The sequence below is a fragment of the Typopeltis vanoorti genome, chromosome 12, assembly GCF_054136105.1.
Source record: "Typopeltis vanoorti isolate ZY-2024b chromosome 12, IOZ_Tvanoo_1.0, whole genome shotgun sequence".
In the NCBI taxonomy this organism is placed as follows: Eukaryota; Metazoa; Arthropoda; class Arachnida; order Uropygi; family Thelyphonidae; genus Typopeltis; species Typopeltis vanoorti.
This window is the reverse complement of record NC_143560.1, coordinates 129,619,115-129,643,873: the sequence shown is the minus strand read 5'-3', so window position 1 is coordinate 129,643,873 and position 24,759 is coordinate 129,619,115. Positions and strand designations below refer to the sequence as shown.

Below are 24,759 nucleotides of genomic sequence, written 5' to 3'. Positions count from 1 at the left end.
CAAAATCAAACGCATATTCCACACAAAACAAGGCCTTCAGAATTTATCATAAAATGGAACTAGCTTTTCTAAGAGAAAGAATTACAGTCACTAGAGCTGAATTAGCATTAATTAGTAATAACACTTTTTCTCTTCATAATGAACTGGCCACATCTCTTCCATCCTACCTATGGAACAACATTGATAGTGTTACATTTAACAAAGCAATAGCGATCTCAGAACAGAAGAAACATACATTAATTCATAAGTTCAACGTACTCCTTCAGAAGAAGGAAATACATAAAAATCAACTAGATCATTCAAAAGTAGTTATTAATCTTTCTTCGAGAGTCCTAACAACAGAGGAGAATAATCTTTTACTTAAGGGTTTTAACTTCACCTTAACCCCACGTTTCCTTTCAAAAATTGATATCATAGCACAAATAGAAAAAGGAATTAGAAATCTACCAGACAACACGGCAGATCTTATCCATATAGAAAGTACAGCTTTACTATTAAAAAGCAGATTACCTTGTAGGAATCTACCTTACAATGAATACGTTTGCCTTAAAAAGTTAAAGGATGACAAAAATATTGTCATAATAAAAGCGGATAAAGGCAACGCAACTGTCGTTTTAAATGCTACAGAATATGATAACAAAATGAAAAGTCTCCTGGAAGATACCAATACCTACAAACCCGTAGACAGAGACCCGACTTGGCCTATACACAAAAAAACAAATGATCTAATAAAAAAAGTGCCTCTCTGGACGGAAGAACTTAAAAAATACTTACAATCAAAACATCCTTTGATACCAAGAATATATGGTGTTCCAAAGATCCATAAGACAGCTATACCTTTAAGACCAATAGTAGATGGAAGAGATTCACCAATTTCCAACTTGCCGAAATACCTCACCAACATGATCTCACAACATATAGGAAAAACATCTTCCTTCATAAAAAATAGTAAACATTTCATAGAAAAAGTGAAAGATATACAGATTGGGCCAACAGACATCTTAGCAAGTGTCGACATTATCAGCTTGTTTACAAACGTCCCGAGACAAGAAATTTTGAATCTCCTAGAAGACCGCTTCCCTCCGGACATCTTGAATCTTTTTAAACATTGTGTAAATAATACTTTTTTCACCTATAAAGATAGAATCTGGGAACAAAAAGAAGGACTGGCCATGGGTTCATCATTATCACCGGTATTAGCAAACCTATTTATGGAAAAATTTGAAAACAATGATCTTAAGAATTACCATAAAAAACCAAAAATATGGCTATGCTATGTGGACGATATTTTCATCATATTCAGTGGAACAACAGATGAACTTATCAATTTCAAAGATTATCTCAAGAATTTGCACAACACCATAAAATTCACTTTAGAACAAGAAAAAAATAAAAAACTTCCTTTTCTGGATATTCTATTAGAAGTTAATGAAGAAAGTAAACTTTCCTTCTCAGTATATAGGAAGCCGACAAACTCTGGAAGATTTCTAAATGCAACCTCACACCACCATCCTTCACAAATAAGCTTAATTAAAACTCTTCGAGACAGAGCATACAATATCTCCAGCACACAAGTAAGATGTAATGAAGAACTAAAATACTTAACAGAAATCCTCCAACAGAATGGATATGAAACAAAAACCATCAAGAGAATCCTTAAAATGACTCCAGCTAACAACACAATAAAACAGGATTACAAAAATGCAATCTCGCTTCCTTATATCAAAAATATTAAAAAATTACAGATAAGCTAGCCAAATTAATGAACAAATACATCATAAAAGTAGCCTTCCTTCCTATGGAAAAAATCTCAAGATTCCTACATCCACCAAAACCACCTCATCATCCTCTTAAAAATCAGGAGTTTACAAAATCCATTGCTCTCGTGGGATTTGCTACGTAGGACAGACAGGAAGATCTGGAGAAATACGCATAGCTGAACACCAAAAAGACGTACAATACAAAAGAGAACAAAAACCGGGTCTTGCTTTCCATACCACTTCCACTGGACACGATGTACTCTGGCATAAAACGACGATGTCATACATAGAAAACAACAGTTATATAAGAAAATTTAAAGAAGCTGCTAATATGCTAAAAAACCCAACTCAATGCAATACAAATCAAGGTTTAATTCTCCCTCAAGTGTGGTCAGCTCTAACAAAAAATCTACCTCAATCTGAGCTCAGACTGTATGAACAAGAACGAGAACACGTGACATCGTCCAGTATTGTTCAACGTCAATAACGTTATATATCTGCATTCTGTTATTTGAGTTTTATGAATAGCCAGACGGTTATGATTTGTATTTATTAATTCTCTTGTTTAAACTTTAAGATATACTATTTACCCCCTGAAGATGTAAATCCTACGATTTACGAAACTTGTCGGGAACTATTATTTCAGTGTTTTTATATAACTGAATAATAAAAAAATGTGGTGTAATCACTGAAATATATCTTTTGAACCAATTCTCCAGAGAAGTCTACGCCTGCAATCTTCTACTTTGTTTTATCCAAACTGCTAGTGCTCCTTTTCCATAAAGGTGTTGTGAAGATGGATCTATCCCAGCCATGAAATGTTAATAGACTTTATTGCCATCCTAATTGGTCCAGGTATATATCATTTCTGCTCACTGACTGATAGTCACTTTTTATCATCCAGTGTAATACCATCATCTTGCTTACTGAAGTTCTGAAGTGGCTAGAAAAACTTCTATAAACTTTCCAAAAACTTCTATCTGTAGTGTAGGGTTCCCAGACTGTCTAACCTTTAGCTTGCTCACACTACTAGTGTACTGTAAGTTGTTACCAACCTTTTGTGTGAGTGGGAACAATATAAAATAAATAAATAAATAATTAAGGTATATTTTTCTGTTGAAATAGTCAATTTTTTTTTTGCTTTTCTTTTATGTAAACAGGACTACGATGATGAAGCAGTTTCTGGATGTATTAGGTGCTGATGATCTAAGTCATCCTGATTTTCATCAGAGTGACTCTTTGATAGTGGGTGTGAAGTCTCATAATTATAAGCCTCTGATGCAGAGACCAGTTTGTCGTAAGATTCTTTGGAAATATTTTAAAACTTGAGCATATGTAGTTTTATTATTAATTCCCCCTTCCCTTCAGTTTTACTATATTTACCTAACATATTTTAATGAAATGAAACACAAGTAGACATTAAAAGAGGAGAGAGAGAGAGAGAGAGAGAGAGAGAGAGAAAATTTGTACAACAGAATTCTTTTTTTTTTTTAATTTTATAGAAATAATACTTCTAATGCAAATGTTTGATTGTGTAATTTTCCCCTTTCTCTCTTACCACATGCATTTTTCCACAAAGCAGTCATTAAATCCCCATATAAATTATTAAACCCCCACATGTTATTATTATTATGTGATACCTTCAGGGAGTCGAAGGACTCATCAAGGGAGGGCACTTACTCTACAGCTCATTCTAACAACTACACCATTGCCATCTACCACTACCACCACCACCACTAGTATTTCCACAGACAATCACAAACATACATGCCCATGGTGAGATTCGAACCTGCAGCCTTTTGGCTGGAGAGCAGATACACTAACCACTCAGCCAACCAGGCCTGTGTACACATATATACATTTGGAATACGCATATATATATACATGTGTACTGCAAATGATGACCTTAATATGAAGGTCAAAAGTAATTATTCTTAACATAGTAGTCTCCATAATTTATGAAAATGAATACTGATCACTGTGTACCATTAAAAGAAAGGAATTAGTAAAAGAAAATGAAGTGAAAGAGCAAGCACTTAAGGCAAACAAGAATTCTGGATGTTTAAGCAGAACAATGTGGAAAAATAAAAATTAAATATGCAACTAAGTTAAGTTTATATATATATATATTGGAAGGAGGAAAGGGCACTTGACAAGATGGAAATGAAATTTATACTGTTACTAAGGGATAATTACCTTAAACAGCACATGATGGATGAGACCAGTGGTTTGATAGTGTTAGATCTGGTAATAGCATCAGAAGATATCTCTATAACTACAGTAGCAACTTTACCTCTGATTGCAGAAGGAGACTTTAAAGCCTTGTTCTGGGAAGTTGCCCAACATATGGAATTCTCAGTCAAGAAAAGGTTTGTGTGAAATTACAAAGCTGGATAAATCAAGTAGGGATTAAGTCGAAGAGTGCCAATATAAAGCAGGAGCTGCAAAGAAAAAAGAAAGCATTGTGGAGCTGCAAAGCAATTATGACAAACTTAGGTGGCTGCTTGAGGCAGTGCCATGGCATAACTCACCTGCCTGGTTGACCGAGTGGTTAGCATGTCTGCTCTCCAGCCAGAAGGCTGTGGGTTTGAATTCCACCATGTGCATGGATGTTTGTCATTGTCTGTGAAAATTCTGGTGGTGATGGTGGGCAGTAGATGGTGTTGGTGTAGTTGCGATTTGTTGTAGTTTGCAGATGAGTTGTATGATAATTGTAGAGTGTATAGAGTAAATGTAGAGCAATTGTAGACTATGTAGAGTAAATGTAGAGCAATAGTAGAGTATGTAGAGTAAATGATGAGTCTTTGTACCATTAAAGCACATGATGCTTTAATGGTACAAAGGTAAAAACTCTCCTGCAGGTGTCACGTAATAATAATAATAATAAGCGACAAGTAACAAATTTCAGTAGTGCATGGAAGTGATCAGGGATTGTTTGAGAGAGACAGTAAATCAAATAAATATAAATAAGCTAATGCCTTTTATTCTTTATAGGGAGTAGGCAAGGCCTTTATATCCTGTCTAGCTTTTCGAGACTGAGCGGGCAGTTCGATCTCCACTGGTAGCCAATCAGAGATAGCTGGCCCATGTCTATCACTAATTATAGCAGCCACCGATAAAGAGGCTGGCAAACAAGTGCTGCCATCTCTTGGTACTTAACCCTAACAAGATATGTTACTGTGTGAAATAATGTGGGTACTACGGTCGATTTTCTTGAGTTTACTGGAGGAAAAACCAGCTTGTCCATGCCAAAGATTGCCTAACTTGGGAATCAGTTGAAGAAACTTAGAAAAAGTTCCTCCAGTTGGCAACTAGACTTGAACTTAAGTCTGACTTCGAGCGACCAAGCTCAGAGGAAGCAAGCGTCACTTCCACTGAGCTACACAGGCCCCGCTGAGAGAGGCAGTATCAGAGTTCATACCTAGGGTCTGAAGAATAAACTGAGTAGTGATCAAGTGATTGAGTGGCAATATAAAGCAGGAGCTACAAAAAAAAAACCTTAAGAAACAAAAAGGTGATTAGCATGCTCATGAGCAATACAAAACACTACAAAAAGGGTAACTAGTATGGTAAGGAAGACTAAATTAGATTATGACAGAAAATTAGTTAAGATGCCAAAATGAATCCAAAACAATTTTTTTGGATATGTACCAACCAAGGGAAAGAATGATTGATGTTAGGAAAGTGATAGAAGCATAAGAAACTGAGTTACTAAGTGATCACTTTGCAAGGTCATACCATCAGAGACTTTGGAGATGTGGATGTGAGAATTGAGATAGATAAATTGGACGCATTCAAGATATTAAAAAATATCAATACGAATCCTCAGTGTGCTTGGATGGTATGTCAGCTCATGTATTACGAGAATGTGCTTGAGAATTGGCAATGTCTCTGGCAAGGTTCCAAGGGAGTGGGAAGAGGGCAAGATAGTACCATTACATAAAGGTGGCTCCAAGACAGAAGTAGCAAATTACAGACCAATTAGTATCTCAGGAATGGTGGCTAAAGTACTGGAAAAGTTGGTTATAGGTAAAATTCAAGAATGAATAGATAGGAATATGATACTATACGAGTCAGCATGGTTTTGTAAATGGTAGTGTTAGTAATTTATTCACATTTTATATAAAGTGACAGTGGAATTAAATAAAGGAAATAACTACACTGTGATACTACTTGACTTGTATTTTCTTTCAAATGCCTTTGCAAACTATTATAAAAGTTGGAGCAAATGGAAATGGATATGAAGCTGGTAGCATGGATAGGGTTGGCTCACAGAAGACACCAGAGAGTAGTATATGGTGGAGAGATCTAAGAGAATGCTGTGACTAGAGGAGTACCTCAGGGTTCTGTACTAGAAACACTATTCAATTTGTATATCAATGAAATATGGAAAGATTTATGGGAGATATTCAGTTGTTTGCTGATTATGTAAAACTAGGAGGGCAATAGTTGATAAAGGTGATGTTGATATCCTGCAGGATAATTTAAATAAATTGGCATTGTTGGGGAAGGATAATGATTGTCAATTTAATGTTATAAAACATAATGCATTTTTGGAAATTATGGAGGCAACTACCGTGTTTGAATAAAAACTTTAGTTTACTATTACTAAAATTTTACAATTCGACGTTTCGATCTTTATGTCAAGGTCATCTTCTGGAGCGTACAAATATACACAGGAAACAAGCTATACTACAATCATACTGGTTCGTTAATGACACTGACTAACCGCTACCACAGTTGTTGGCCTGACCTCTGGTGAAAAAAAAAAAAAAAAAAAAAAAAATTATACATCAACACTAAAGTCCTATTATTTGTGTTGTCTACTATATACATATATTAACATTATATTAACATCATTCCAGCCAGTTGGAGTGGAATGGTTTCTAATAATAGCAGATTGGCTAGAGTCCTGACTTGTGTTGAATCTTTCAAATTAAGTTGGCTGAATGTGTGCCATCCAGATCCTTGGAATTTTCATACCATCTTTATTGTTGATATTTGGGTGGTTTATCAGGATTTCGCAGGATTCTTTAAATTTTCTTTCGTACCATGTTTTTGTGCGGTGTAAGGAGCAGGTGCTTTTCCAGTTGATTTGGTGTAAGGTGTTGAGTGCGTGGTCTGAGAGGCCTGCTTCACCATAATGGTTATATTTGATGTGTCTAATGTGTTCTTTTTTGCGTATAGGGATTGTCCGTCCTGTTTCACCAATGTACGGTAAGTTACAGGTGCAGCGGATGCAATAGACTCCAGGATGTGCTAATGGGAGGAGAGGGTCCTTAGAGGAGCTGAATATGGTTTTAAGTTTAGTGGGTGGTTTAAAGGTGGCATTAAGGTTATAGTGTTGTAGGATTCTGTTGATTTTTTCTGATAACTCTTTAATGTATGGGATGGCTATGGTTTTACTGTAGTCTAGATTCGTTTTTGTTGTGGTTTTATAGAGTATTTTATTGACAGTATTTTTGTTATAGCCATTGTTTATGAATGTGTCACTAATGATTTTTAGTTCTTGTTTCAGGGCCTGCTGGTTAGAGCAAATAGTTGTGGCTCTGTTTTTAAGGGTGTTTATGACTCCATATTTTTGTGCTGGGTGGTGATATGAATTCGCATGTATGTATTGGCCTGTGTGTGTCGGTTTTCGGTAGACCGTGAAGGATAGATTGCCTGAAGGAAGACCTATTCAAACACGGTAGTTGCCTCCATAATTTCCAAAAATGCATTCGGATCACCGTGCAAGCCTAAAAGAAAGGATTATAAAACATAAGGTTATGCACTTTGCATTGAAAAGGCTATCACATGATGGTGGTACTGGACTGCAGGAGATTTGAAATTCAGAGGAGATATTGTGAGGGTTGGCAGAATAGCTCAGAGGATTACTTTGATTAAAAGAAAGATTCCTGTATTTTGAACTGCTAAACCCCTTGTTCTCTCCCTACTCCTCTTGTTCCTGATTTCAATGAAATAAAATCCTAATTATAGGCATAGGATTACTTTGATGTTGAAGAACACACTGAGAAGTAAAAGTAACCAGTTATTATCCCTCTTTATAAAGCTGTGATTCAGCCATATATTGACTCCTGTGCATAGATTTGGTCACCTGGATTTCTTTGAAATCAGGAACAAGAGGAGTAGGGGGAGAACAAGGGGTTACTCGTGGAAGTTGTATAGTATGTGGTTAGTAAGAGTGTGTGAACTAGGATCTTTGGGAAGATTGTCGGAACAACAAAATTCTATTAGATCAGAAAAAAAAGAAATATACAAAATGCATGCCCTACAATTGGCAAATGAATGAATAGCAAACAGGAAAAAAGAAATGGCAAAAGTATGTCAACAGGGTGCAAAAAGAGAGAATAATTAGACAAGTAGAAAAATGGTAACCAAATGCTAGGAGACCAGTTGAAGATCATATAAATGGCAAAAGACAGATTGCAATAAACATTATTGCAACAGGTCCGTGATGTAAGGCAAAAGATGAAAAAGAAAAATATAGAAAATGTAATACATTCAACTCTTGTTAAAGCTGGCACAATTGAAATGAAATCACATATTTATTCTAACAAACTACTGAAAAGTCCTGACTCAAGTCCTTAAGCAGAAAGCTACTATAAAGAAAATTCACTATGAGTTTGCTGAAGTGAGTGACCGGGATACTTTTAAAAAAAAAAAAAAAGAATCAAATTAGAAGGGAATTACATCTTCCTCTTACTTCCTTTCCCTGTTCCTTATTCTCTTAATAAGTTCACTTAGTGAAAGGAAATTTCACCACCCTTAATCCCTCTCTCTCACTGAATAATGAAAATGGACTGCTTTTGTAATGGCTTGGGGGGGGGGGATTGTGCCTGAAGTCTGGATTAGCTAGACCAATATTTCTTAAACTTTTTGAGACTGTGAAACTGCACATAAAATATTTCTTTTTTTGCAGAACTCCTATAAAATTATTGTAAGGAATTAATTAAGGAAATAATTAATGGCTGAACTGTTCATTACCTGAAAAATAGTTTAATCACGAATACATACTGTATATACATAATATTACAAATAATAAGTAAACCTACTTTAGAAATAAGTCAGTTTAATAAAAATAATTTTTCCATTCTCTGAAGATTTTTTTTTCACAAATTATATCCTATGTGGGTGATCTGAAAAGTTCTCAGCCTAACAATGAAAAAACGTATTTATAATTTCAAAATTATTTTTATTTTTCACCATAATCTTCCTTAAAACTAGTACATTTATACCAGTGATGCTCCAGCACCATTATCCTGTCCCTGTAATGGTTTGCAGTAAGATCTACAAAATACTTCTCTGCAGTCACCTCTTGATTCGAAGAAAAACACTGACCATCAACGAAGAGTTTTACTTTTGGGAAAAGATAAAAGGCAGAGGGAGCCAAATCTGGGGAATAGGGTGGATGTTCCAACAATTCATAGTGGAGATCCCTTAATTTTCCCATTGCCAAAAGCTTTTGGGCAGGTGCATTGTCCTGATGAAAGATGATTTTTTTCTTCTTCAAACCAGGTCTTTTCTCATGAATTTTTTCCTCTAGTCTGGTTAAAAGATTGGAATGATATTCCCTGGTTATTGTTTTATCCTTTTCAAGATAATTAATAATCAAAATGGCTTTAGCATCCCAAAACACCAATGCCATGAGCTTTCCTGCTGATGGAATCAACTTTGTCTTCTTTGGCGCTGAACAACCGACTTCTGTCCCCTGTTTTGACTGCTGTTTGGATTTTGGTGTGTAATGATGAATCCAAGTCTCATCCATAGTAATAAATCGATGCACAAAATCAGTTTGATTCTTGTTAAAATGCTCCAAGCACTGTTCAGAGATTTTCATGTGAGTGCGTTTTTGATCTGCTGTGAGCAAGCGCAGCACCCATCTTGCGCAAAGCATTTTCATTTGCAATTCTTCATGCAAAATGTATCCTACACATTCTTTTGAAATGCCTATAGTCTCAGCAATATCACACACTTGGATTCGCTGTTCATCCAATACCATATCGTGCACTTGATCAATGATTTCTGATATTACACTTTTTGGATATCCTTCACATGAATCATCTTCAAGGCTATGTTTAAACTTAGCAACCCATTTCTTAATTGTTGAAAATGAAGGAGAAGAGTTCCTATAAACTCTCATGAACTTTGAATGAATTTCTTTTGCCTTTAAACCTTCTTTTAGAAAGAATTTTATAACTGCATAATACTGAATTTTATCCATTTTAAGGGATATAGACAACACTTTTGTTTCAGACATATGTATAAAGCAAACTACTAGAATGGCTTGCAGTTTCACATCGATGCTTATGACAAATGTACCAACTTAGAAAAAAATTTTGCGGATAGTGTTGCAATCTATAGTTTAGGCCGAGAACTTCTCAGACCACCCTCGTGATACAGATTAAAATCTATATGCTCTGGGAATTCCTACAAGTTTTTGCAAAACCCTTGGAACACAGTTGATTTAAAAACACTGATCTAGATTATAGTCCATCTGTGGTAGCAAGGTGAAAATGGCAATTACTTCAGCTGCCTTTTCATGATATATTCACTGTTTATCCCCAAATGACAAAGTGCCCTCTTTACTAATCTTCCAGCCACTGATACAGTTCTTTGTGTATAGAACTGTATCAATGAACAAATTTCGAAATGATATCATGGTCCTCTTTGCCTGTGTACTTTGTCTTGGTTATTTTGTGTGTGCAAATTAACTTCTACCTATAAAAAAGGAAGTATGGTCAGAGCTCATTACTTTCTTTCCCCCTCGCTCCTCCTATCATGCTAAGTTGAATATGGAAGATCCCAGATGATTTTGAGCAGTGAGCTCTAGATTCAGCAATTCTAAAACTTGGAGTTTGGCTCAAGTGACAATATATTCACCATTTGGCTCCATGGCAACCAAATTTTAAATACCTTCTTGAGCCAATTCACCATTGACATTGAAAACAATAACACCCTTCCTTTATAGATAAAAACTAAACATTGATTGACCACCAATTGTTAAAAACAAATGTATTTAAATTTTTATTTTGTAAATTTATTAATAAATTGATAATCCTGGTTTTATGTGTGTTGTGATATTTAAAGGTATATTGAAAGTAATAATTTGATGCTCTTATAAAGTATTACACTAGTTTCCAGCCTATTCCACAAAACTGACATTTCTTTCATTGCTCTCATTATTGTCTAATTGTATAATGTCGTTTTGTTTAATAATAATGTAATTTAAAAGAAAAGAAAACTATACTTTTCGTGTAGCACTGAATTTGTGTCTGGGTTTGAGGTTTTACGCTGCATGCACACATCTTCTGTTAGACCATGAAGGAAAGCAAAAAAAAAAAACAACATAAGAAATATAGATTAATTTATAACCAATGGACAATTAACAGAAATTAAAAATAACAGTAAATTAAAGATGCCAACAAATTATATTCTTGGTTTAATCCTTTATTCAAGTGTAAGCAAACAAATTTTGTATGTGAAGTAAATTCACGACTGGCAACTCAGATACACTTGGATAAATGATTAAACCAAGAATATAATTTCTTGGCATCTTTAATTTATAATATAACCAAGTGGAAAAACTTTCAACATCTATCTCTAATCCAGAATATATTTTAGTAATAATATGTGACACCTTTTGACTACTTGTATATGGAAATGTGACTTTTGCATTACTTCAACCTTGGTATTAATTCTAAGTCTGGCTTCTACTGATGTGCTTTTGTGCTGAAGTGGTTGGATGAGCTTGCTATTATGTAGACCCACCATTGAGGGTTCTTAGTGATGGGCTGAGCCTGTCACTGAGTGGAATTACCACTGAGTTAACGACCCTTTGTGTTACTCAGAAAGAGGGAGAGAAAGATTACCCAACGTTCATCAGCATTGGTTAATTGCCCTTCACCATCATATTGCTATAGCTCAAACATCCCTTTTGTGTTATCGTAGAAGGTATCGAAGGAGGAATTTCTTTTTTTGAAATTAGTGTTATTATTATTATTCAGGCCTGCACGGAGTCAAAAGATTCGTTGTGGGAGGTCCTTCCTAGGGAACAAAGTCTATCAAGACTCATCATGGGAGGTCCCTTCCAGGAAACACAAAATCCATACCACTCATTAACCGTTCTCGCTCTCACCACTCTATCACGCAATGCATTCCATGGTTCAACCACCCTCCATGCAAAGAAACCACTCCTCACCCTCTTGCTCACAGTTTCCTTCCGTAACTTCCAGGGATGGCCCCTTATCACTCCTTCCTGCTGTTCAACCAAGCGAAAGAACTCCCCAGTGTCAACCCTGTAACCACCTCTCAACAGTTTAAAAGTCTCAATCATATCACCTCTCCTCATATCTGCCAAACTCGACAGTCCACATTCCCTCAGCCGATATCCTCATAATTTACATTGTATATCCTGAAACCATTTTTATCCACCTTTGTACCCTTTCCACTGTTCATTTATCCCCTTCAAATCCTGCGGACCAAATCTGTCCACAGTTCAGCGGACATATAGTATAGGTCACCGCCTTTACTATATGTCCCCTGAATTTCAGGTTTCTATCAATCATCAACCCCAGATCTCTTATCTCATCTACTTTCTCCAGTACAGCTCCTCCAATAGAGTATGTAGTGTCCCATCAATGTGTCTCCAACCTCAAGACCTTTCATTTTGCTGCATTAAACCGACAACTCCAGTCATTTGCCTATATGTCTAGCTTATTCAAATCCTCTTGCTGGGCTACCACATCTGCACTATTACTATTAACCCTTCCCAGCTTCACATCATCTGCAAACAACTGAATATCCCCCTGCAGTCCACTGACAATGTCATTGATAAAAAGGTTAAAACACTAACAATAAAAAAAAAATGTACTCACTGAATCATAAGAGGAAAATCAGATACTTAGATTATGTGACAGTTCCACTAACAGATAAGCTTATGTGTGGAAGATTATTCATGTCTTATTTTTAACTGTATTAACAACAGCAAATTTTAGTTAATACTGTTAAAAATAAGTCATGTATGACAGTTCCAATTTTGTGTATCATTTCAAGTAGTCATTTGCTAATTTACTTTCTTCTAGTGAAGGCAAAGATTTCAGCAGACAAAATCTCTCTCTCTCTCATGTGTGTGTTACATCTTATTTTGATGTTCATTAAAACTTATTTTATTATTATTTTTTTGTAAATCAAGATTGCCTTGCTAAGCCTGCAGCTGAGAACTCAAAAAACATACATTTTAATAATTTCTGTAGATTCTCCCAGAATCTTTCTTTTAGGCTACTCATTTAAGGCACAGACCTGCAACAGTTTTGAGTTCTTGCAATTTTTGTAAATGAAAATAATATTGTTCATTTTTACCTACTATGAATTTTTAAGAAGTATTTTCAAGGTCTAACGAGTAATTTATGTAAATTTTCAGAAAGTCTTGAAGAAAGAAAGCAGAATTATATCAAAAGGCAAAAACTAAACATCGATTGACCACCAACTGTTAAAAAGAAATGTATTTACATTTTTATTTTGTAAATTTATTAATAAATTGATAATCCTGGTTTTATGTGTGTTGTGATATTTAAAGGTATATTGAAAGTAATAATTTGATGCTCTTATAAAGTATTACACTAGTTTCCAGCCTATTCCACAAAACTGACATTTCTCTCATTACTCTCATTATTGTCTATTTTGATATGATGTCGTTTTGTTTAATAATAATGTAATTTAAAAGAAAAGAAAAATATACTTTTTGTGTAGCATTGAATTTGCGTCTGGGTTTGAGGTTTTACGCTGCATGCAATTCAAAAAAAATCATTCCTTGCAGTATTCTAGTAATCATATTTAATGGTAACTGGAGTTCCAGGAAATTGCGGAACATTACATTAGATAATCACCCAGTAAGCATTTGTTTATTATTCTTAACTAAGGCACCCAGCATTGAATAGGGAGATTGACTCGACTGATTAATTCCAAAACTAGTAATCTTGTTAATGTGACACACAATTCTGGCTTAAACACATATCTGTGAACTGGTGATGCCTAACATATGCATGACCAGTTCACAGATACTTTTTATGTGTTTAAGCCAGAACTGTACATGCATGCATGTACAGTTCTGGATGGCAAGCAGGCTTTTGCTATAAAAATATATTTCTCATAGTTGGAAGAAATGCCTTAACTGTTCTTATTGCAGACAAGAAGTTGTTGCTATGTTTTTCTCACAAATTAAGGCCTTTAGATTCTATTTCTCCTTCCTTCTTACATTCATTGCAGATTTGGCACGAAAGGATGCAGTGGTTTTTTTATTCGTGTGGGCTTCCCCCCTTACCTCAACCATCCCTTAAGACTGTTTGACCCCTCCTAATGAATGATTAAGTATGTATTTTTATGACTCCACATCCATGTGTGTTCACTGGCCAGTTTGCCCATTCTGAGGGATGAAAAACCTGAATTTCTTGGTGAATGAAACTGCTACCTCTGTATGAGACTGGCTAACTCACCTTTAGTCAGAAGAGACCATCATGTACATCATAGATGGAAATCGAACCCAGGTTTTTCTGTCCAAAGGACATTGTCTATACCCACTGAGCTACGGAGGATCTCATGCAGTGGTCAAGTCCTGTTACATGGTATATAGCATCAAACCTAATGGTAATGCTCACTGGAGGCTTCCTGAATAGTTAGCCATTAATCTTGCTGCTACTTAATGAAGTCCATACAATCCAAGACACCTAGGACCAAGCACTTTTGTGTTTTGCCGATTTTGCTCTTATTCCACACAATTTTTTTCAATTTCCTCCCAAGCATACCAGCCTTGCTTATTCTGGTGTCTATTTTCAGATTTAATTTTTCATCTTCAGCAAATATGCCTAAATAGCTAAAATATTTTACTGTAGCTATAGGTTTTCTGTGGAAAATGCAGCTGATATTTTCCATTGTCCTGTCTATTTTCATACTCTGTTTTTTATTGCTGATTTTTACACCAAATTTTGTTACGGTAGTTATTCTTCATCATCATCATTAATTTCCTGATATGTAGTCTTAAGGCAGTGTACAGGATACTCTGACAGTAACTAATGATTAAAACTAATCTCTTGTCAACAGTTCTCCAAATTAATTTAAAATTTTCATCTTTTAAGGCACCTCTAATTGATTTATTGTTTCAATTAGAGGTGCCTTAAAAGACCAAAATTGTAGGAAAATGGTAGATTTAGGTGAATTGATTCATTCCACCTAGTCTTAGTCTTCTCTGTGTCTTTTTCCTACCATTTGGCACCAAATGACTGTTTTGCTAATCTTTCCTCTCCCACTCTGCTTAAGTGGCTATACCACATACTGTATATTAGCTCTGTATTCTGTCTTCTGTATATATAGATCATGTATTCTTCATTGTCATCATCAAATTCCTGACATACACCTTTATGTGAATAATGTCATATTCCTTTCTAATATCTTCATTTTTAATATGCATCTGCACTGATGCCATCTGTTCACTCTCCTAATTTTTCTCAGAACTTTCATATCTGTGGTATCTAATCTTTTAAATTTAATTCCATATTTATTTTGTCACCTTCAGTAAAAAGTGTGGATAAATAGCTGAAATATTTTATTTGTTATGTAGGTTCTGCATTGAGAATGCAGGTGAAGTTTTATATGTTCTTCCTGCCTGTTTTCATAGTTTTGCTGCTTTTCATAGCCAGATTTGTTACAGTAGTTATTCAGTTTAGTAGAGAATCCTACAAACCTTACTGTAAATGGAATATAGATGTAGTGCATTCATTTTGAAATTTGTAATATTCATTAATTTTTAATACATTTACTAATATGCAAATAATATTAATGATGAAATAAAGCTTATTTCATTAAATAAGCTTATTTAATGAAATTTACATTTCTGATCATGTCTACTGTTAAAGTATTTGCTATTTAGAATTTTTATTAAAAATAATGTTATGCATTTTACTTATTTTTTATATACTTATACAATGCTTCTACTAAATAAACTGTGTTTATTAAATTTGCTATTCTTATTCAAATTAATCCCACTACGAAGTAAATATAATATCGGTAAATACTTTTTTAGTTTTTTCTTATATCCTTTTAATTTTCGATTTTTTCCTGCTAACACGGAATGAGTACTGGCAGCTATTGTTACAAAAATAGCATTGCTTAGAAGTATAATATCATCTGTAAAATGAGTAAAGATCAGTATCTTCAATTTGATATCAGGTTTAATACTACTTTCCAGTGCTGGTTCTAGGGGTCCTGGTGCCATGATGCAATTTTAAGTTGAGCACCTGTTACTGTTTTTTTTTTTTAATGTAGTTTAAAGATTAGAAACTTAAAGCATATGTTTTTATGTAAAATTGTGTACTTTAAAAAATACATATATTAACAATACAGCAAAAATCACAAAACATACAATATGCACATAAACTAGAATTACAGATACAAAAGTTGCTAATTACTGGCTATGAACTATTATAACTAGAGATATACAAACTAGATAAATTGCACAATGACAAGAATTATTTAATTTTTAATGGAAAAAGAAATGTATGAAAAAATTAAATTGATTTTAAAGTTTACTTTTCTTGATTTTATGGAAGCAAATCCATTCAAAATTTCACTTGTTTTTAGTTTCTCGATATCACCTTCTATTGCAATCATTGATGGTCCGATCAGTTCTTTCCTGTGAAATACTAGATCTTAGATATGTTTTAATTGGTTTCAGTCTTGAAAATAATTTTTCTCCACTTACTACTACTGCTACTGAAACTTGAAGTGTCGAAAATATTTGAAGAGAAATTGTTAAATTAATAAAGATGCTTTCTAAATCATTTGCATATATATACATATAATAATATTTTTGGTGGGTCTAAGCTGTCACTATATCGTATGATGTCCTTTAGAATTATATTTCATTATATAGTTTGGTGGCACAGATATCCTTTACTTCACCATCAATCAGCATAACTTGTAAATCATCAGTGTTTTTTCCTTAGTGTCCTTGTCCATATTAGAAATTTCCTTGAAACTGTTAAAAACTGAAATATGTTAAAGTGACTTGTCCAGAGATCAAACCTTTCAGCCAAGGAATTAATAATAGTGTCCACAATTGGAATCAAAAACTTTAAAGTTATAAAGTTATATTATTATTATTATTATTCAGCCCTCCATGGAGTCAAAAGACATCTCATCGTGGGAGGTTCTTCCTAAGAAACAGTCTATCAAGACTCATTGAGGGGGGGGGTTCCCCCCCCCTAAGAAACACAAAGTCTATCATACCACTCCTTAAACTCATTGACCACTCTCGCTCTCACCACTCCATCAGGCAATGCACTCCATGGTTCAACCACCCTCCATGCAAAGAAACCACTCCTCACCCTCTTGCTCACAGTTTCCCCTAGCAACTTCCAGGGATGACTTCTTGTCATCACTCCTTCCTGCTGTTCAACCAAGCAAAAGAACTCCCGCCAAGTGTCAACCCTGTAACCACCTCTCAACAGTCCAAAAGTCTCAACCACATCACCTCTCTCTCTTCCATCCACCAAACCCTGCAGTCCACACTCCCTCAGCCGATCCTCATAACTATCATTGTACAGTCCTGAAACCGCCTTTGTTGGTTTCAGGACTGTACCTTTTCAGGACCGCCTTTGTGCCCCTTCCATAGCCAATTTATCCCCTTCAAGTCCTGGGGACCAAATCTGAGAACTAATCCAAGTGTGGTCTGATCAGGGTCTTATACAACAAAATGATGACTTTTGTCTCTGCAGGTCAGTATCCCTCTCATCACTGCAGCAATCCTATGTTACCTTCACTACCTTTTGCATTTTGCATATAATTAAAAGATATTGTGAATCAACTAGTGCTTCATCTGAACATTCATAGCAGAACAATCTTTTCTTATGTCTGCACAATGTACTACTTTTGAACTCAGAAGAAATTTCTAAATCTAATGCTAACTCTTTTGCCTATTCAAGTGTAACATTAAGATTTTCATCAGATCTAAATTCTTTAGTAATGTCAATTACATTATTGAATGCATTTATAGATTCACTTAAATTTGTATTTGGATTTTGAAGCATTTTGCACAGTATGTTGAACCTGCACAAAATTTTATACCAGATTATAAGTGAACACAAAAATCCATAATTAATTTTCAAAACTAATGTTTTTGCTTCATATTTTGTAGTATTATCAATTTGAATATTATCATAAATTTCCAAACAATCTAAAACTTTTAAAAATCAAAGTTTGAAAATTATTCTCCCAATTTTAAAAAATTGCCATTGTCTTTTTCATAAATAATATCCAATATGCCACAAAAATCTAGACACTGTCTTGGAACATATTTTATTATCTTGCGGTGCAGTATTCTATCGAGGACAGCATGAAGTTCCATCCACTTTGTGAAATATTTTAAATGTGATGCATTTTCTTCATGAGTAGTAAGAGTTTTTGATAAATTTTGCCAATTAGAATAACCATTGGTAGTTCATTTCGGGTTTCTTTCATTTGAAAATATTTTGCAAGAAAAACAAAAAATGCAGTTTATTGAAGTGGAATACGAGGCATATTCTTGGCAAAATTTCATTGTTTGCTCCTTTGCAATTGCAATAAGCATAACTAAAACTTTGATCACAATCATCACATAGGTAAAAATTATTTCTAGTTTTTTTTGGTCCTTGTTTTATGAGATATTTTCGAATATTACCATTAATAATTGCAGTCCAAGTTGCCAGATCATTGAATTAAAACTAGTTTGGACATTTGTAGTGTCACTTAATGGCTGATGTTGATAGTTCTAATAAATCAAAATTGGAAGTTGTTTTTGATAGCTGCATAGAAAGTTCTGCAGAATATGTGAATGTTGTTTTACTTTTCATTTGCACCTTGTTTGTTATCTTCATATGCTGTTTTTATATTTTCGACTTGTGAAATTTAGTTAGCTGCTTTCTGTTTCTCTTTTTCGAGTTCTTTTGTTGCTTTTCTTTTTTTTTTTATTTGCAGCTCCTGATAATTTTTCCCCATCTCCATTATGCCCAAATTTATTTCGAAATAAAAAAATCTATTGAACAAAAAGTTTCGCAAGACAAAAAAAATTCCACAGGAAAAAATATAAAGGTTAGGGTTAGTTATATCTACTTGAAATTTTAGGTTATAGTAAACATTGATACATGAAGAACTATATAAAAATGCCCAGATGTAACTGAGTTAAGATGGGTACAGATTATCGCAATTGCTACACTGATCTGTGGAAAATACTGTGCACACCATGTCTAAATATAATGCTGTTGTGGACTTTCTACTATTATATCTACTCTTTGGTCTTTGGATCAAAACCCTGTTATACTCTCAATCGGGTATCACATGGTACCTCTGAGGGACAATGGAATCTCCTCGGGATCGAGGCAACACCAGAGTACCAGAGTGTCTGAGATCTACCTCTTGTAAAACGCCAAGAAAATTTATATTTCGCTCCACTTAGCGCTATTAGATTAACAATATTATCAATCAAGAGGTGATCTTAGGACAGTACTTAAATGATACCTAGCAACTTTGCAGATGTGGCCAAACTTTACTTCTTTCTAGTCTCCTGCATAGGTTCGTATTATTTTTATAAGAGGTGCATCGGATTCCAGAAATCACAGATAGTCTTAGTTAGATACAAAAGCAAGGTTTATTATATATCAAAATTATGTACATTCAATACTATTAGCTTAATTCCCATCTTAAGGGAGTTAATGACAGACAGGATAGTTAAAATATTACAATACTACAAATATACTTATAACTTATGCTGTAATTCTCTAAAGTAAGAATCTTATTTATACTCTTAAATACTTTAATCATGCATGATTATCACAATCTTTCTATTTCTCAGTAGTGCTGTCAAACTACACAAGATAGCATTTATATCTTTTACAATCCCTTTATAAATTAGCAATTCCTCACTCTAAACATTCGTAACTTCTTACAACATATTAAGGAACTTTATCAGTGATAGACAGTAAGATTAAAGGCAACCCTCTCTAAACAATAACAACACAGTCTTATTCAATATCATTAATGTTCCCCTTTCTGCTTTATCAATGTGGCACAAATCTCTCACTCACATTCAGTGAAATACAAATAAAGTCTACTTATCTGCCCTTTGGTTCTGTATCGCGTCAATGGTCTACTGGAATCTGCCTCTCCTTAATGTCTACGTGGTTCAATCTGGCTTTCTATGGACTGCCGGGATTATTTCTTCTGCGGAGATATGACCGCCGAGTTCCGCTGCTGCCTTTATCAGAATCCTCCGATATGGAGGCACTGCCACCCTTCACCACCGCGAGAGACGAACACCAGGAGATCCAGGAAAAAAAGCCCCTTTTCAGGGGTGCATGATCCTTATATTTCCCTCTTTTTTCTCGGCGTTTCTCGCATTTCGCGATGTCCAACCAACACACTCACGTGATCTTACGTCACGGCGTCCAGCCTTCTCTGCTATCGCACGTGTGCTGACGTCACGCTGTTTGCTTGGGACAAGCTGCTCCCTCGCATCACTGCTCCGTGACTTTTGGACTTCACTCCCCCCATGTTGAATTTGTGCTAACATTCTATATCTATTAATACATATTACTTTATAAAATTCTGCTAAAGGTTTACACTTTCATTATTGATTTTAACTCATTTGTGAATGGTACTAAATACACACTTATTTAATTTCTCATAGCAAAATTTGCTTGATATATTTACATAGCAATAATTTTATACTCAGAGGCAATCACCTGTATTTATATCCCTTTTTTGTTTGGAAACGCATATTAGATTGTGATAAGATAGGAGTTCCTAAAATTCCACCCTATCAAAATCCAACAATGCACCCATTCCGTCCTAACTGGCAAATGTGTGTGGCGTGTAAAGAAGAAAGTCGGTAGTGTAATGCTAAAATGTGTTTATTTTATTTTTTCTACTTATTTCAGCACTCCTTGAAGAAGGCACCCTGATGCAATGAATCGCCTGCTTACTGTTAAGCCAGCAATGCTACTTTCCTTCATAATGTGATCTGTATTGATAATGAATAACAGTGGCAATGGTGTGTACCTCTGTCCTACACCTAGTTTTACATCAAACCATCTTCTTTCTCTACATTCTTCACTTCTAACATCTTAAATGTAGATTGCTTGGTACAGCATGCCACCTTTTCCAAATCTACTAAAGTTAAATACAGATCCTTAAATTCCCATAATTTCTAAATTATTTGTCTTTTATTCAAAATCTTATCCTGACAGTCTCTATTTGGCCTGAAGCCAGCTTGTTCAAGTTCCTATTCCACGATTTTTCTTTATCTCTTTTCAAGTATGCTTTTACAAATCTTACCTGGAATATTCAATAATCAGATTTTTCTGTAATTCTCATATCCAATTTTATTTCAATTTTTATTGACGGGTACTATGAGAGTTCTACTCCATCTGGAATTTGACCTTCTGACCATGCTTTCTTAATAATGTGTTAAACAGAGAAATTAGGACTATAGAGATTACTTTAGCTGAAATAACTAGAACAGGATTATGTATGGGTGAGTCTTTGGTGAATGATACAGTAATAAATAGTATGGGAGTGATTGAGAGTCAACAAATAAAACCACAAGAGGTCTAGAAGAAACGAGATGTCGTGAAAGTCGGGCGTAAGTAAAAGAGTGTTGAGTAATGAAACTGGGAGAGTCATGCTGAATAACGTAGAAAATGAGTCCATGAGTGACGCTTGTGTGGACTTGAATGAAGTTAAGAGTGGTAAGATATATGGTGATTCTATGATTAAGGGTAGGGAGAGTGGTATGCCTGAGGAGTGCTTGGCTGGTGGGACAATAGAGAGAGTGGCTTTAGCAATAAAGAGAGGGCATGATGCAGACAAGATGATAGTTATGGTGGATACAAATGACCTGAGTGGTGGTGGTATAAATCGGGTAGCAAAAGATTTAAGAACATTGATATTGTGAAGAGGAAAAGTGTTGATGGGAGGATAGTGTGTGTGTGTGCTGCCTCATTTTGACAATTACGAGTTAAGTAGACGAGCGATGATAATGAATGATATGGTTGCAAGAATGTGCAAAAAAAGAGGTCTGGAATTTGTTGATGTCTGGAGTGTGTTTGAAGGAAAAAGACAGTTGTATGCTAGAGATGAACTGCATCTGAACATGGAAGTACATAAGCGATTGAAGAAGGTACTGTTTTCTGAACAAGTTGAAGTAATTGGGCAGGGAAACTAATATTGAAAAGGTTGAGTGTAAGAGAGAGAAACTTTGGCAGTGATTGTATATTTGTTGATCCTTATTTGCAGAATAAATGGCAGAAGAGAGGAGATAAAAATCGGCATGGGACTACTGAAATTAGTGACTTGTATATCAGTTCTAAAGCCAGTACAGGAACTAGAGGGGAATCTGCAATTTTTGTATACTAATGCAAGTAGCATTAGAAATAAGACAGAAGAATTTTTGGCATTAGTCAGTGCAGTCTGACTAATGCCAAAATTCTCACCAAAAATTGTAGCCATTAGTGAAACTTGGCTGTCAGCAGAAGATATGGTCACTGAAATTGAATGAGATGGGTACAGTATTTTCAGGGAGGATAGAGAAGATAGAACAGGCGGAGGAGTACTGTTGATGATAGCTGATGTGTTGCAGCCAAAGAAAGTAGTATATCAAGAGGATAGACATGTGAATGATAGTTTGTTTGAGGCGGTCTGGTGAGAAATAGTGACCAATGCAACCAAATATACAGTTGGATGCTGCTATAGGCCAGGGGGTGCAGGGGGAGATATTCAATCATGCATCAGCAAATTAGTGCAATGAGTGCAGGTTTAGTGATTATTATGGGGGATTTTAATTATGGTGATATCAATTGGAAAGAGGAATTATCACATAGCAAAAAGGAAATAGAGTTCATACATGTACGAGATAATTATTTGAAACAGCACATAACTGAAGGGACACGTGGTGTGAGTGTTAGACCTGGTTTTTGGTTCAGAGGATATATGCATAAGTAAGGTGTCCTCGTTACCTCCAATTGGTGAAAGTGATCGTGTGATATTGACTTGTGGGAGGTTGCAAAATCTGTGGACTTTTCTGTTAAGAAGAGGTATATACAGAACTCCAGGTTAGGCAATTATAACAAGCTTCGGAGTGAGCTTGCAGCCATCCTGTGGCAGAACATATTGCCGGGAAAAGATGTTAGCAGTGCATGGGATAAAATCAGCAGGTATCTGAGGAAAGCAATATCAGATTGTGTCCCCATTGTCAGGAAGACAAACAAGGCAGGCATTAGATGGATAAGCAGTAGTATCAAGCTTGATCTGCAAAAAAAGAAAATGTTATGGAGAAAGTACAAGGAGAAATGCAATCAGTACACCCTTGAGCAGTACAGGGCTCAAGCTAGGAAGGTTACCAGCATAGTAAGGAAAGCTAAATCAGATTGTGAGAAGACCTTAGCCAATGAGATCAAGGGTAATCCCAAAGAGTTCTTCTGCTATGTGGCAAGTAAAAGTAAGAATGACATCAGAAGGATAACTTTAGTGGGTGCTGATGGTATTGAGGTGACAAAATCGCATGTAATAGTCGAGTTACTGAGTGATCCCTTTTCAAAAGTCTATCACCCAAGTGAGCATATCTCTGTAGCTGTAGCAATGACCAATGTGAGAATTGAAGCTAAAAAATCAGAGGTATTTAATATATTGCAAAATTTAAATGCAAACAATGCTGTAGGTTTAGATGGAATTTCAGCTCGGGTGTTGCGTGAATGTGCAAAGGAATTCTCAATCCCTCTTACTTGGATATTTAACTTACGTTTGAACTCTGATATGGTCCCTGGGGAGTGGAAATTAGGCAAAGTGGTTCCTTTGCATAATGGTGGCACTAAAACTGTGGTAGTTAATTACAGACCAATCACCATCTCAGGAGTGGCGGTAAAAGTATTGGAAAAGTTGGTTAAAGACAAAATTCAAGAATGGGTGGATTGGTACTCTATAGAGGCCAACATGGTTTTGTTAAAGATAGATCTTTCCTTAGCAATCTATTAACTTTTCATAATGGAATGACATCTGAGTTGGACAAAGGAAATGGCTACACAGTGGCACTTCTGGATTTTGCTAAGGCTTTTGACAGGATACCCTATGGAATACTGTTATGCAAATTAGAGCAGAGAATGGATACTAAATTGGTGATATGGATAGGAGAATGGTTCAGGGAGAGATACCAAAAGGAGGTGGTGTATGGAGAAGCAGAGTCCAGGATGAGGCAGGTGATGAGTGGTATGCCTCAGGGCTCTATGCTTGTCCCATTGTTGTTTAATTTTTATATAAATGATATAGGAAATGGATTAAAGGGAGATCCCTCAGTTGTTTGCTAATGATGAAGAGTTGGGTAGCACAATAAAAAAATGAAGCTGATGTTGAAAGTTTGCAGGATGATTTAAATTTAAAGCTGGTAGAATGGGCAAAAGGTAATGGATGTCAGTTCAATGTGAAAAAGTAAAGTTATGCATTTTGGGATTAAAAGATTACCAGCTGTGTACTGATGGAACATTGATGGAACAGTACTGCAAGAGATTGATGAGGCTAGGGACTTAGAGGTGTTGGTAGATAGGGAGATGAAGTTCAGGGGACACATTACTAACGTGTCCAAGATTACACATAGGATTACTTGGTTGTTGAGGAACACACTCACATCCAGAGATAAAGAAGTTATTATTCCCCTTTATAAAGCATTGATACTACCACATTTGGATTACTGTGCTCAGGTCTGATCACCTGGATTCCTTGGAGATGATGAGTCCATGGAGAGGGTTCAGAGAAGAGTGACTAAGTTGGTGAGTGATGTAAAAAATGCTCCCTACATTGATAGATTGAGAGCTTGTGGATTGCAGAGGATGGTTGATAGGTGGAGAAGAGGGGATATGATAGAAACATTTAAATTACTGAACGGTTTTTATAGGATTGATGCCGGGGAAATGTTTCAGCTGTG

The 24,759-nt window shown here is 35.3% G+C and overlaps 1 protein-coding gene across 3 annotated transcripts in view; it reads left to right on the top strand.

The window, feature by feature from the left end:
- LOC150101224 (tRNA pseudouridine(38/39) synthase) overlaps positions 1 to 13,313 on the top strand; it is a 328,838-nt gene extending 315,525 nt beyond the window's left edge. For all 3 annotated transcript variants that reach the window (XM_090401407.1, XM_090401406.1, XM_090401405.1), the window contains 2 exons: positions 2,921 to 3,057; positions 13,183 to 13,313. In XM_090401407.1, the coding sequence (XP_090257533.1) occupies positions 2,921 to 3,057; positions 13,183 to 13,241 (196 nt within the window). In that variant the 3' untranslated portion in view covers positions 13,242 to 13,313. The remainder of the gene's footprint in view (positions 1 to 2,920; positions 3,058 to 13,182) is intronic.
- Positions 13,314 to 24,759: the final 11,446 nt, after the last annotated feature.